This window comes from Corvus moneduloides, chromosome 27, assembly GCF_009650955.1.
Source record: "Corvus moneduloides isolate bCorMon1 chromosome 27, bCorMon1.pri, whole genome shotgun sequence".
Lineage (NCBI taxonomy): Eukaryota > Metazoa > Chordata > Aves > Passeriformes > Corvidae > Corvus > Corvus moneduloides.
This window is the reverse complement of record NC_045502.1, coordinates 718,877-732,444: the sequence shown is the minus strand read 5'-3', so window position 1 is coordinate 732,444 and position 13,568 is coordinate 718,877. Positions and strand designations below refer to the sequence as shown.

Sequence of the window (13,568 nt, the reverse complement as noted above, 5' to 3'; positions counted from 1 at the left end):
TTGAGCCTGGATTGACTGTGGCCAGTGGTCTTGCACGCATCAACCTCCAAAGGCACCAGATGACAGCTGTCAGATGCTGCAATGATTCACTGAATGCTTGAAAAGAATTCTTAGGGCCTTTGCCCAATGCCACAGCCTTGATTCTGCGTCCTTTGGAAAAGAATGAGGGCAGTGCCGGCACTGTCCTGGGGCCAGCGCTTCTTCTATTGTAGCAGGGATTTTTCTAAAGCTTTGGGGATATCACTGTCTCCCTTCAAAGGCCAAACATCTTCTTTCCCTTGGCTTTTCAGTCTCAGCAGATTCCCGGCATCCCAGGCAACAACACGCAAGTCATCATTGGTGGCCAGTCCCAAATTGTGCTCATCAACAGGCAATGGCGTGTGGCAGTCATTGAGCAAAACAGCATCAGCGGGTCCTGGAAAACCATCTGGAACTACAACACGGTGAGTGGCAGGGGGGCTGCTCGTTCACAAAGCCGACGAGGAGACTGGCTCCTGCTCCAGCGGGCCCAGGAACGGGGCTTGTTTCTGTATTTTGAATGTTTGGAGTCCACGATGTGGGGTAGAAAGTCGCAGCATTTGTTACGGTTTCCATCCTGACTTCATCCCAATGTTAACAGTTGGAAAATGTAAATGTTGAGTGCTCGATGACTTGATTTTACAGGGCGTCATTGCAACCAAAGTCACGCAACAGAACGCCTGCTACATTTCCGTCATGAACAGAAACGAGATGCCCCGCTTTGATAATCTGGCCCGCCTGGCACAAGAGAGCAGGGTAAGATTCCTAAGGAGTAGCAGCTTCCTGACCCTGGGGATCAGCGGGCCCTTTCTTCATGTGCTTTTTCTTTATGGAAACGATTAGGTTGGCACTAGTGGCAGGCTTTCCTTTCTCTCAACAGTAGTGTAGATTGGAAAACTGTTGTAGGAATGCTTTGCCAAAAGAAGAAAGGGGCTGCATCGTTCCCTCCCCCAGCTCCGCTTTCTCTGAGAACCTTGAGCTCTGCAGCTTGCTGGACAAACCCTTGCTCTGAGGAGCCCTTCCAGCTCCTTCATTCTCTTGGCATGCCAAGATCTCTAAGTCCTTTGCAGACTTTTCAGTACCAAACTGCATTGGTCAGCTCAGAACTTGGCCTTGCAGCTGCGCTTGGCCAGACTCCTTTTTCTTTGGGGCGCGAGAGAGCGTCTCCCTATTCCACAGCCTTTCCCCCACATTCCTGCGAGGAGCCACAACAGGAGGCCTGTGGCCCTAGCTGAGGAAGGAGCTAGAGAGCAGAGGGAAGCTGAGGGCATGCGAGGGAACACCAGCAGCCAGGGAATTGGGCCAGGCCACAAAGCACTCCAGGAGGAAAAGAGAGCGGCAATTCCTTTGAAACAACGCCGCGAGAGCCGTTCAGAAAGACTCGTCCCGCTAGAGCAGCCAGGGCTCTCAGAGAGGTCTTAAGCACCACCTGCAAATAGTCCGAGAGCAAATGGATCTGCCCGGGCTTGCTGCTGCCCTCTTTGGCTCCCGTTTAGAACGGGCTGCAGCAAGACACTTCTGCTGCCGGCCTTCCAGCCGACAGCCCGAGTGCCTCTGAGGGCCGAGGGCAGCGACTGAGCAAATGCTTTGCAAGGAGCCCAGCACTGGCTACACAGAGCGGCCACACTCCTCTTCTCCTCTTCAGCGCTTTGCTTGCGCTGCCACTTCCCCTCGGGCTCCCTGCACCTTGACTCCCTTAGAACGAGCTCTGCCTTTGCAGCTGCCTTCAAGGCTTGCTAGTGCTCCCACAGGCCCCAAGGGGATTGAAAGGTGTCCCTAAAGGCAGTTGAGACTCAAACAGCCAGCCCCGAGTCCTCATTCCAGACCTAGGAATAGGCCTAGCAGGAACCAGATCCCGGCACTGAGCTTGCTCAATGCTGCTATTTGATCTTTAGAACCTGATCAGTTTTGGAAGACCTACCAAGCACATCACCTTTGTCACCAATGGATTGGTCAACAACCTCAACTCCTACGGAGCAACCATTGCCGCTATGTGCAGCGGACTCACCACCTACATGGCTTACGAAGTTCATGGTGAGTGCAAGCATGGGAATTCTGAGTGTTACTGACCTGGCTTTTTCTCCTCTTGGCTAATGACCAAGGCACAATTGCTGCTCTTGCACCTTGAGGTGCACACAAACCAAGGGCTGCAGCAGTTGCACAAAGGGTTTGGCATCTCCGCAGATCAGGACTGCAACAGGGTGGTGTCACAGCCCCCAGAAATGACCCAAACCAAACCCTTACAGCTGCTTTCCACAAAGCTTAAGGGGGCTTCGATTTGGGCCCGGAGTGTTTCAACCCACACTGAGCTCCCCTGTAATGCCCAGTCAAGAAAATGGGTCATTCTAAGAACCGCTGTCCTTCAGGGCAGAGCTTGCTGACGAGTGTGATCCAGGCAGCCACCAAACCCCGGTGCTTCACAACATTAAGCCAAGCGGCTTCAATCCCTCGAGGTTTTTCTCAGTGGCAGCAGTCGCATTCCCCAGGGCTTTAATGACCTGCACTTGGTAGGATTCTTGCAGAACGTCACAGCCCATATGCCTGGGCCCGTGAACTGCCAGCAGCCTCACCCTGTAATGCCCAGCCATCGGGATTCGCAGGAGCGAGTGCCATAGAGCCCCGATTTCTGCACGGGAAATGCCAAAGGGGTTTCAAGAGCACGTCTTTGTGGGCATTCCTTGCTGAGCCACAGAGCTGGTGCTCTTTGGGCTCTCCAAGGGAATCTGTCCCTCGTACAGCTCAAACATTCCTAGTGCAGCAATCCTTCAGAACCTGCCTGGCTCTGAGCAACACCAGCACCCTCCTGCAGAAAGGCAACCACGGTCTTTCAGCTCATGGGGTTTTGTCTTTTCTTTTCTAGCTTTCCAAGGACCCCAGGTGAACTTGGCATCATGCATTACGCTCAATGTCCTGAGAGTTGTTGAGCTGAAGTACTGCAATGGCAATGGCAACGGCAATTGGAATGGTGGTTGGAATGGCAATTGGACTGGACCTTTCCCGGTGAGAAAACCTTAGCCCTTACCTTTCTTGAACCAAATGGGGGGGCTCCAGAGCTGCTGCCCAAAGCCAAGCCTGATGCCCTTCTGGCCTGGCATCTCCTCTTTCGAGAGCTTCCTGCTCGAGGGTGCACATGCTGAAACAGAGCCGTGGGTCAGCAGAGGTTTCCATCCAAGACCTTGAGCCTGGATTGACTGTGGCCAGTGGTCTTGCACGCATCAACCTCCAAAGGCACCAGATGACAGCTGTCAGATGCAGCAATGATTCACTGAATGCTTGAAAAGAATTCTTAGGGCCTTTGCCCAAGAGCACAGCCTTGATTCTGGGTCCTTTGGAAAAGAATGAGGGCAGTGCCGGCACTGTCCTGGGGCCAGTGCTTCTTCTATTGTAGCAGGGATTTTTCTAAAGCTTTGGGGATATCACTGTCTCCCTTCAAAGGCCAAACATCTTCTTTCCCTTGGCTTTTCAGTCTCAGCAGATTCCCGGCATCCCAGGCAACAACACGCAAGTCATCATTGGTGGCCAGTCCCAAATTGTGCTCATCAACAGGCAATGGCGTGTGGCAGTCATTGAGCAAAACAGCATCAGCGGGTCCTGGAAAACCATCTGGAACTACAACACGGTGAGTGGCAGGGGGGCTGCTCGTTCACAAAGCCGACGAGGAGACTGGCTCCTGCTCCAGCGGGCCCAGGAACGGGGCTTGTTTCTCTATTCTGAATGTTTGGAGTCCACGATGTGGGGTAGAAAGTCGCAGCATTTGTTACGGTTTCCATCCTGACTTCATCCCAATGTTAACAGTTGGAAAATGTAAATGTTGAGTGCTCGATGACTTGATTTTACAGGGCGTCATTGCAACCAAAGTCACGCAACAGAACGCCTGCTACATTTCCGTCATGAACAGAAACGAGATGCCCCGCTTTGATAATCTGGCGCGCCTGGCACAAGAGAGCAGGGTAAGATTCCTAAGGAGTAGCAGCTTCCTGACCCTGGGGATCAGCGGGCCCTTTCTTCATGTGCTTTTTCCTTATGGAAACGATTAGGTTGTCACTAGTGGCAGGCTTTCCTTTCTCTCAACAGTAGTGTAGATTGGAAAATTGTTGTAGGAATGCTTTGCCAAAAGAAGAAAGGGGCTGCATCGTTCCCTCCCCCAGCTCCGCTTTCTCTGAGAACCTTGAGAGGGCGTGCGAGGGAACACCAGCAGCCAGGGAATTGGGCCAGGCCACAAAGCACTCCAGGAGGAAAAGAGAGCGGCAATTCCTTTGAAACAACGCCGCGAGAGCCGTTCAGAAAGACTCGTCCCGCTAGAGCAGCCAGGGCTCTCGGAGAGGTCTTAAGCACCACCTGCAAATAGTCCGAGAGCAAATGGATCTGCCCGGGCTTGCTGCTGCCCTCTTTGGCTCCCGTTTAGAACGGGCTGCAGCAAGACACTTCTGCTGCCGGCCTTCCAGCCGACAGCCCGAGTGCCTCTGAGGGCCGAGGGCAGCGACTGAGCAAATGCTTTGCAAGGAGCCCAGCACTGGCTACACAGAGCGGCCACACTCCTCTTCTCCTCTTCAGCGCTTTCCTTGCGCTGCCACTTCCCCTCGGGCTCCCTGCACCTTGACTCCCTTAGAACGAGCTCTGCCTTTGCAGCTGCCTTCAAGGCTTGCTAGTGCTCCCACAGGCCCCAAGGGGATTGAAAGGTGTCCCTAAAGGCAGTTGGGACTCAAACAGCCAGCCCCGAGTCCTCATTCCAGACCTAGGAATAGGCCTAGCAGGAACCAGATCCCAGCACTGAGCTTGCTCAATGCTGCTATTTGATCTTTAGAACCTGATCGGTTTTGGAAGACCTACCAAGCACATCACCTTTGTCACCAATGGATTGGTCAACAACCTCAACTCCTACGGAGCAACCATTGCCGCTATGTGCAGCGGACTCACCACCTACATGGCTTACGAAGTTCACGGTGAGTGCAAGCATGGGAATTCTGAGTGTTACTGACCTGGCTTTTTCTCCTCCTGGTGAATGACCAAGGCACAATTGCTGCTCTTGCACCTTGAGGTGCACACAAACCAAGGGCTGCAGCAGTTGCACAAAGGGTTTGGCATCTCCGCAGATCAGGACTGCAACAGGGTGGTGTCACAGCCCCCAGAAATGACCCAAACCAAACCCTTACAGCTGCTTTCCACAAAGCTTAAGGGGGCTTCGATTTGGGCCCAGAGTGTTTCAACCCACACTGAGCTCCCCTGTAATGCCCAGTCAAGAAAATGGGTCATTCTAAGAACCGCTGTCCTTCAGGGCAGAGCTTGCTGACGAGTGTGATCCAGGCAGCCACCAAACCCCGGTGCTTCACAACACTAAGCCAAGCGGCTTCAATCCCTCGAGGTTTTTCTCAGTGGCAGCAGTCGCATTCCCCAGGGCTTTAATGACCTGCACTTGGTAGGATTCTTGCAGAACGTCACAGCCCATATGCCTGGGCCCGTGAACTGCCAGCAGCCTCACCCTGTAATGCCCAGCCATCGGGATTCCCAGGAGCGAGTGCCATAGAGCCCCGATTTCTGCACGGGAAATGCCAAAGGGGTTTCAAGAGCACGTCTTTGTGGGCATTCCTTGCTGAGCCACAGAGCTGGTGCTCTTTGGGCTCTCCAAGGGAATCTGTCCCTCGTACAGCTCAAACATTCCTAGTGCAGCAATCCTTCAGAACCTGCCTGGCTCTGAGCAACACCAGCACCCTCCTGCAGAAAGGCAACCACGGTCTTTCAGCTCATGGGGTTTTGTCTTTTCTTTTCTAGCTTTCCAAGGACCCCAGGTGAACTTGGCATCATGCATTACGCTCAATGTCCTGAGAGTTGTTGAGCTGAAGTACTGCAATGGCAATGGCAACGGCAATTGGAATGGTGGTTGGAATGGCAATTGGACTGGACCTTTCCCGGTGAGAAAACCTTAGCCCTTACCTTTCTTGAACCAAATGGGGGGGCTCCAGAGCTGCTGCCCAAAGCCAAGCCTGATGCCCTTCTGGCCTGGCATCTCCTCTTTCGAGAGCTTCCTGCTCGAGGGTGCAGATGCTGAAACAGAGCCGTGGGTCAGCAGAGGTTTCCATCCAAGACCTTGAGCCTGGATTGACTGTGGCCAGTGGTCTTGCACGCATCAACCTCCAAAGGCACCAGATGACAGCTGTCAGATGCAGCAATGATTCACTGAATGCTTGAAAAGAATTCTTAGGGCCTTTGCCCAATGCCACAGCCTTGATTCTGCGTCCTTTGGAAAAGAATGAGGGCAGTGCCGGCACTGTCCTGGGGCCAGCGCTTCTTCTATTGTAGCAGGGATTTTTCTAAAGCTTTGGGGATATCACTGTCTCCCTTCAAAGGCCAAACATCTTCTTTCCCTTGGCTTTTCAGTCTCAGCAGATTCCCGGCATCCCAGGCAACAACACGCAAGTCATCATTGGTGGCCAGTCCCAAATTGTGCTCATCAACAGGCAATGGCGTGTGGCAGTCATTGAGCAAAACAGCATCAGCGGGTCCTGGAAAACCATCTGGAACTACAACACGGTGAGTGGCAGGGGGGCTGCTCGTTCACAAAGCCGACGAGGAGACTGGCTCCTGCTCCAGCGGGCCCAGGAACGGGGCTTGTTTCTGTATTTTGAATGTTTGGAGTCCACGATGTGGGGTAGAAAGTCGCAGCATTTGTTACGGTTTCCATCCTGACTTCATCCCAATGTTAACAGTTGGAAAATGTAAATGTTGAGTGCTCGATGACTTGATTTTACAGGGCGTCATTGCAACCAAAGTCACGCAACAGAACGCCTGCTACATTTCCGTCATGAACAGAAACGAGATGCCCCGCTTTGATAATCTGGCCCGCCTGGCACAAGAGAGCAGGGTAAGATTCCTAAGGAGTAGCAGCTTCCTGACCCTGGGGATCAGCGGGCCCTTTCTTCATGTGCTTTTTCTTTATGGAAACGATTCGGTTGGCACTAGTGGCAGGCTTTCCTTTCTCTCAACAGTAGTGTAGATTGGAAAATTGTTGTAGGAATGCTTTGCCAAAAGAAGAAAGGGGCTGCATCGTTCCCTCCCCCAGCTCCGCTTTCTCTGAGAACCTTGAGAGGGCGTGCGAGGGAACACCAGCAGCCAGGGAATTGGGCCAGGCCACAAAGCACTCCAGGAGGAAAAGAGAGCGGCAATTCCTTTGAAACAACGCCGCGAGAGCCGCTCAGAAAGACTCGTCCCGCTAGAGCAGCCAGGGCTCTCGGAGAGGTCTTAAGCACCACCTGCAAATAGTCCGAGAGCAAATGGATCTGCCCGGGCTTGCTGCTGCCCTCTTTGGCTCCCGTTTAGAACGGGCTGCAGCAAGACACTTCTGCTGCCGGCCTTCCAGCCGACAGCCCGAGTGCCTCTGAGGGCCGAGGGCAGCGACTGAGCAAATGCTTTGCAAGGAGCCCAGCACTGGCTACACAGAGCGGCCACACTCCTCTTCTCCTCTTCAGCGCTTTCCTTGCGCTGCCACTTCCCCTCGGGCTCCCTGCACCTTGACTCCCTTAGAACGAGCTCTGCCTTTGCAGCTGCCTTCAAGGCTTGCTAGTGCTCCCACAGGCCCCAAGGGGATTGAAAGGTGTCCCTAAAGGCAGTTGGGACTCAAACAGCCAGCCCCGAGTCCTCATTCCAGACCTAGGAATAGGCCTAGCAGGAACCAGATCCCAGCACTGAGCTTGCTCAATGCTGCTATTTGATCTTTAGAACCTGATCGGTTTTGGAAGACCTACCAAGCACATCACCTTTGTCACCAATGGATTGGTCAACAACCTCAACTCCTACGGAGCAACCATTGCCGCTATGTGCAGCGGACTCACCACCTACATGGCTTACGAAGTTCACGGTGAGTGCAAGCATGGGAATTCTGAGTGTTACTGACCTGGCTTTTTCTCCTCCTGGTGAATGACCAAGGCACAATTGCTGCTCTTGCACCTTGAGGTGCACACAAACCAAGGGCTGCAGCAGTTGCACAAAGGGTTTGGCATCTCCGCAGATCAGGACTGCAACAGGGTGGTGTCACAGCCCCCAGAAATGACCCAAACCAAACCCTTACAGCTGCTTTCCACAAAGCTTAAGGGGGCTTCGATTTGGGCCCAGAGTGTTTCAACCCACACTGAGCTCCCCTGTAATGCCCAGTCAAGAAAATGGGTCATTCTAAGAACCGCTGTCCTTCAGGGCAGAGCTTGCTGACGAGTGTGATCCAGGCAGCCACCAAACCCCGGTGCTTCACAACACTAAGCCAAGCGGCTTCAATCCCTCGAGGTTTTTCTCAGTGGCAGCAGTCGCATTCCCCAGGGCTTTAATGACCTGCACTTGGTAGGATTCTTGCAGAACGTCACAGCCCATATGCCTGGGCCCGTGAACTGCCAGCAGCCTCACCCTGTAATGCCCAGCCATCGGGATTCCCAGGAGCGAGTGCCATAGAGCCCCGATTTCTGCACGGGAAATGCCAAAGGGGTTTCAAGAGCACGTCTTTGTGGGCATTCCTTGCTGAGCCACAGAGCTGGTGCTCTTTGGGCTCTCCAAGGGAATCTGTCCCTCGTACAGCTCAAACATTCCTAGTGCAGCAATCCTTCAGAACCTGCCTGGCTCTGAGCAACACCAGCACCCTCCTGCAGAAAGGCAACCACGGTCTTTCAGCTCATGGGGTTTTGTCTTTTCTTTTCTAGCTTTCCAAGGACCCCAGGTGAACTTGGCATCATGCATTACGCTCAATGTCCTGAGAGTTGTGGATCTGACATACTGCAATGGCAATGGCAACGGCAATTGGAATGGTGGTTGGAATGACAATTGGACTGGCGGTTGGCAAGGCAATTGGACTGGCGGTTGGAATGGCAATTGGACTGGACCTTTCCCGGTGAGAAAACCTTAGCCCTTACCTTTCTTGAACCAAATGGGGGGGCTCCAGAGCTGCTGCCCAAAGCCAAGCCTGATGCCCTTCTGGCCTGGCATCTCCTCTTTCGAGAGCTTCCTGCTCGAGGGTGCACATGCTGAAACAGAGCCGTGGGTCAGCAGAGGTTTCCATCCAAGACCTTGAGCCTGGATTGACTGTGGCCAGTGGTCTTGCACGCATCAACCTCCAAAGGCACCAGATGACAGCTGTCAGATGCAGCAATGATTCACTGAATGCTTGAAAAGAATTCTTAGGGCCTTTGCCCAATGCCACAGCCTTGATTCTGCGTCCTTTGGAAAAGAATGAGGGCAGTGCCGGCACTGTCCTGGGGCCAGCGCTTCTTCTATTGTAGCAGGGATTTTTCTAAAGCTTTGGGGATATCACTGTCTCCCTTCAAAGGCCAAACATCTTCTTTCCCTTGGCTTTTCAGTCTCAGCAGATTCCCGGCATCCCAGGCAACAACACGCAAGTCATCATTGGTGGCCAGTCCCAAATTGTGCTCATCAACAGGCAATGGCGTGTGGCAGTCATTGAGCAAAACAGCATCAGCGGGTCCTGGAAAACCATCTGGAACTACAACACGGTGAGTGGCAGGGGGGCTGCTCGTTCACAAAGCCGACGAGGAGACTGGCTCCTGCTCCAGCGGGCCCAGGAACGGGGCTTGTTTCTGTATTTTGAATGTTTGGAGTCCACGATGTGGGGTAGAAAGTCGCAGCATTTGTTACGGTTTCCATCCTGACTTCATCCCAATGTTAACAGTTGGAAAATGTAAATGTTGAGTGCTCGATGACTTGATTTTACAGGGCGTCATTGCAACCAAAGTCACGCAACAGAACGCCTGCTACATTTCCGTCATGAACAGAAACGAGATGCCCCGCTTTGATAATCTGGCCCGCCTGGCACAAGAGAGCAGGGTAAGATTCCTAAGGAGTAGCAGCTTCCTGACCCTGGGGATCAGCGGGCCCTTTCTTCATGTGCTTTTTCTTTATGGAAACGATTAGGTTGGCACTAGTGGCAGGCTTTCCTTTCTCTCAACAGTAGTGTAGATTGGAAAACTGTTGTAGGAATGCTTTGCCAAAAGAAGAAAGGGGCTGCATCGTTCCCTCCCCCAGCTCCGCTTTCTCTGAGAACCTTGAGCTCTGCAGCTTGCTGGACAAACCCTTGCTCTGAGGAGCCCTTCCAGCTCCTTCATTCTCTTGGCATGCCAAGATCTCTAAGTCCTTTGCAGACTTTTCAGTACCAAACTGCATTGGTCAGCTCAGAACTTGGCCTTGCAGCTGCGCTTGGCCAGACTCCTTTTTCTTTGGGGCGCGAGAGAGCGTCTCCCTATTCCACAGCCTTTCCCCCACATTCCTGCGAGGAGCCACAACAGGAGGCCTGTGGCCCTAGCTGAGGAAGGAGCTAGAGAGCAGAGGGAAGCTGAGGGCATGCGAGGGAACACCAGCAGCCAGGGAATTGGGCCAGGCCACAAAGCACTCCAGGAGGAAAAGAGAGCGGCAATTCCTTTGAAACAACGCCGCGAGAGCCGTTCAGAAAGACTCGTCCCACTAGAGCAGCCAGGGCTCTCAGAGAGGTCTTAAGCACCACCTGCAAATAGTCCGAGAGCAAATGGATCTGCCCGGGCTTGCTGCTGCCCTCTTTGGCTCCCGTTTAGAACGGGCTGCAGCAAGACACTTCTGCTGCCGGCCTTCCAGCCGACAGCCCGAGTGCCTCTGAGGGCCGAGGGCAGCGACTGAGCAAATGCTTTGCAAGGAGCCCAGCACTGGCTACACAGAGCGGCCACACTCCTCTTCTCCTCTTCAGCGCTTTGCTTGCGCTGCCACTTCCCCTCGGGCTCCCTGCACCTTGACTCCCTTAGAACGAGCTCTGCCTTTGCAGCTGCCTTCAAGGCTTGCTAGTGCTCCCACAGGCCCCAAGGGGATTGAAAGGTGTCCCTAAAGGCAGTTGAGACTCAAACAGCCAGCCCCGAGTCCTCATTCCAGACCTAGGAATAGGCCTAGCAGGAACCAGATCCCAGCACTGAGCTTGCTCAATGCTGCTATTTGATCTTTAGAACCTGATCGGTTTTGGAAGACCTACCAAGCACATCACCTTTGTCACCAATGGATTGGTCAACAACCTCAACTCCTACGGAGCAACCATTGCCGCTATGTGCAGCGGACTCACCACCTACATGGCTTACGAAGTTCACGGTGAGTGCAAGCATGGGAATTCTGAGTGTTACTGACCTGGCTTTTTCTCCTCCTGGTGAATGACCAAGGCACAATTGCTGCTCTTGCACCTTGAGGTGCACACAAACCAAGGGCTGCAGCAGTTGCACAAAGGGTTTGGCATCTCCGCAGATCAGGACTGCAACAGGGTGGTGTCACAGCCCCCAGAAATGACCCAAACCAAACCCTTACAGCTGCTTTCCACAAAGCTTAAGGGGGCTTCGATTTGGGCCCAGAGTGTTTCAACCCACACTGAGCTCCCCTGTAATGCCCAGTCAAGAAAATGGGTCATTCTAAGAACCGCTGTCCTTCAGGGCAGAGCTTGCTGACGAGTGTGATCCAGGCAGCCACCAAACCCCGGTGCTTCACAACACTAAGCCAAGCGGCTTCAATCCCTCGAGGTTTTTCTCAGTGGCAGCAGTCGCATTCCCCAGGGCTTTAATGACCTGCACTTGGTAGGATTCTTGCAGAACGTCACAGCCCATATGCCTGGGCCCGTGAACTGCCAGCAGCCTCACCCTGTAATGCCCAGCCATCGGGATTCCCAGGAGCGAGTGCCATAGAGCCCCGATTTCTGCACGGGAAATGCCAAAGGGGTTTCAAGAGCACGTCTTTGTGGGCATTCCTTGCTGAGCCACAGAGCTGGTGCTCTTTGGGCTCTCCAAGGGAATCTGTCCCTCGTACAGCTCAAACATTCCTAGTGCAGCAATCCTTCAGAACCTGCCTGGCTCTGAGCAACACCAGCACCCTCCTGCAGAAAGGCAACCACGGTCTTTCAGCTCATGGGGTTTTGTCTTTTCTTTTCTAGCTTTCCAAGGACCCCAGGTGAACTTGGCATCATGCATTACGCTCAATGTCCTGAGAGTTGTGGATCTGACATACTGCAATGGCAATGGCAACGGCAATTGGAATGGTGGTTGGAATGACAATTGGACTGGCGGTTGGCAAGGCAATTGGACTGGCGGTTGGAATGGCAATTGGACTGGACCTTTCCCGGTGAGAAAACCTTAGCCCTTACCTTTCTTGAACCAAATGGGGGGGCTCCAGAGCTGCTGCCCAAAGCCAAGCCTGATGCCCTTCTGGCCTGGCATCTCCTCTTTCGAGAGCTTCCTGCTCGAGGGTGCACATGCTGAAACAGAGCCGTGGGTCAGCAGAGGTTTCCATCCAAGACCTTGAGCCTGGATTGACTGTGGCCAGTGGTCTTGCACGCATCAACCTCCAAAGGCACCAGATGACAGCTGTCAGATGCAGCAATGATTCACTGAATGCTTGAAAAGAATTCTTAGGGCCTTTGCCCAATGCCACAGCCTTGATTCTGCGTCCTTTGGAAAAGAATGAGGGCAGTGCCGGCACTGTCCTGGGGCCAGCGCTTCTTCTATTGTAGCAGGGATTTTTCTAAAGCTTTGGGGATATCACTGTCTCCCTTCAAAGGCCAAACATCTTCTTTCCCTTGGCTTTTCAGTCTCAGCAGATTCCCGGCATCCCAGGCAACAACACGCAAGTCATCATTGGTGGCCAGTCCCAAATTGTGCTCATCAACAGGCAATGGCGTGTGGCAGTCATTGAGCAAAACAGCATCAGCGGGTCCTGGAAAACCATCTGGAACTACAACACGGTGAGTGGCAGGGGGGCTGCTCGTTCACAAAGCCGACGAGGAGACTGGCTCCTGCTCCAGCGGGCCCAGGAACGGGGCTTGTTTCTGTATTTTGAATGTTTGGAGTCCACGATGTGGGGTAGAAAGTCGCAGCATTTGTTACGGTTTCCATCCTGACTTCATCCCAATGTTAACAGTTGGAAAATGTAAATGTTGAGTGCTCGATGACTTGATTTTACAGGGCGTCATTGCAACCAAAGTCACGCAACAGAACGCCTGCTACATTTCCGTCATGAACAGAAACGAGATGCCCCGCTTTGATAATCTGGCCCGCCTGGCACAAGAGAGCAGGGTAAGATTCCTAAGGAGTAGCAGCTTCCTGACCCTGGGGATCAGCGGGCCCTTTCTTCATGTGCTTTTTCTTTATGGAAACGATTAGGTTGGCACTAGTGGCAGGCTTTCCTTTCTCTCAACAGTAGTGTAGATTGGAAAACTGTTGTAGGAATGCTTTGCCAAAAGAAGAAAGGGGCTGCATCGTTCCCTCCCCCAGCTCCGCTTTCTCTGAGAACCTTGAGCTCTGCAGCTTGCTGGACAAACCCTTGCTCTGAGGAGCCCTTCCAGCTCCTTCATTCTCTTGGCATGCCAAGATCTCTAAGTCCTTTGCAGACTTTTCAGTACCAAACTGCATTGGTCAGCTCAGAACTTGGCCTTGCAGCTGCGCTTGGCCAGACTCCTTTTTCTTTGGGGCGCGAGAGAGCGTCTCCCTATTCCACAGCCCTTCCCCCACATTCCTGCGAGGAGCCACAACAGGAGGCCTGTGGCCCTAGCTGAGGAAGGAGCTAGA

At 53.2% G+C, this 13,568-nt stretch overlaps 2 protein-coding genes and 1 long non-coding RNA gene across 3 annotated transcripts; all 3 read left to right on the top strand.

Moving 5' to 3' along the window:
- Window positions 1-2,009: 2,009 nt before the first annotated feature.
- LOC116435467 (gastrokine-1-like) lies at window positions 2,010-3,944 on the top strand (the record flags this gene model as incomplete). The annotated part of the gene is made up of 4 exons (XM_032091804.1): window positions 2,010-2,052; window positions 2,879-3,018; window positions 3,485-3,637; window positions 3,858-3,944. Coding segments are annotated over exons 1-4 (423 nt in total), but the record flags the coding sequence as incomplete, so codon positions are not given.
- Window positions 3,945-5,814, top strand: LOC116435624. Its single transcript, XR_004236801.1, has 3 exons — window positions 3,945-3,968; window positions 4,823-4,961; window positions 5,788-5,814. It is a non-coding gene; the product is annotated as an uncharacterized LOC116435624 (long non-coding RNA).
- A 52-nt stretch (window positions 5,815-5,866) lies between these two features.
- Window positions 5,867-13,163, top strand: LOC116435466. Its single transcript, XM_032091803.1, has 11 exons — window positions 5,867-5,927; window positions 6,394-6,546; window positions 6,767-6,877; window positions 7,732-7,870; window positions 8,697-8,884; window positions 9,351-9,503; window positions 9,724-9,834; window positions 10,974-11,112; window positions 11,939-12,126; window positions 12,593-12,745; window positions 12,966-13,163. Exons 3-11 carry the CDS (start codon window positions 6,818-6,820, stop codon window positions 13,161-13,163), a joined length of 1,329 nt encoding a protein of 442 aa, XP_031947694.1. The 5' UTR covers window positions 5,867-5,927; window positions 6,394-6,546; window positions 6,767-6,817.
- Window positions 13,164-13,568: the final 405 nt, after the last annotated feature.

Coding starts and splice junctions, on each gene's coding strand:
- LOC116435466 (XM_032091803.1), top strand. CDS start 6,818: ATGAACAGAAACGAGATGCCCCGCTTTGATAATCTGGCCCGCCTGGCA. Junction 6,878..7,731: donor GCCTGGCACAAGAGAGCAGG/GTAAGATTCCTA, acceptor TTTGATCTTTAG/AACCTGATCGGTTTTGGAAG. Junction 9,504..9,723: donor CCATCTGGAACTACAACACG/GTGAGTGGCAGG, acceptor TTGATTTTACAG/GGCGTCATTGCAACCAAAGT.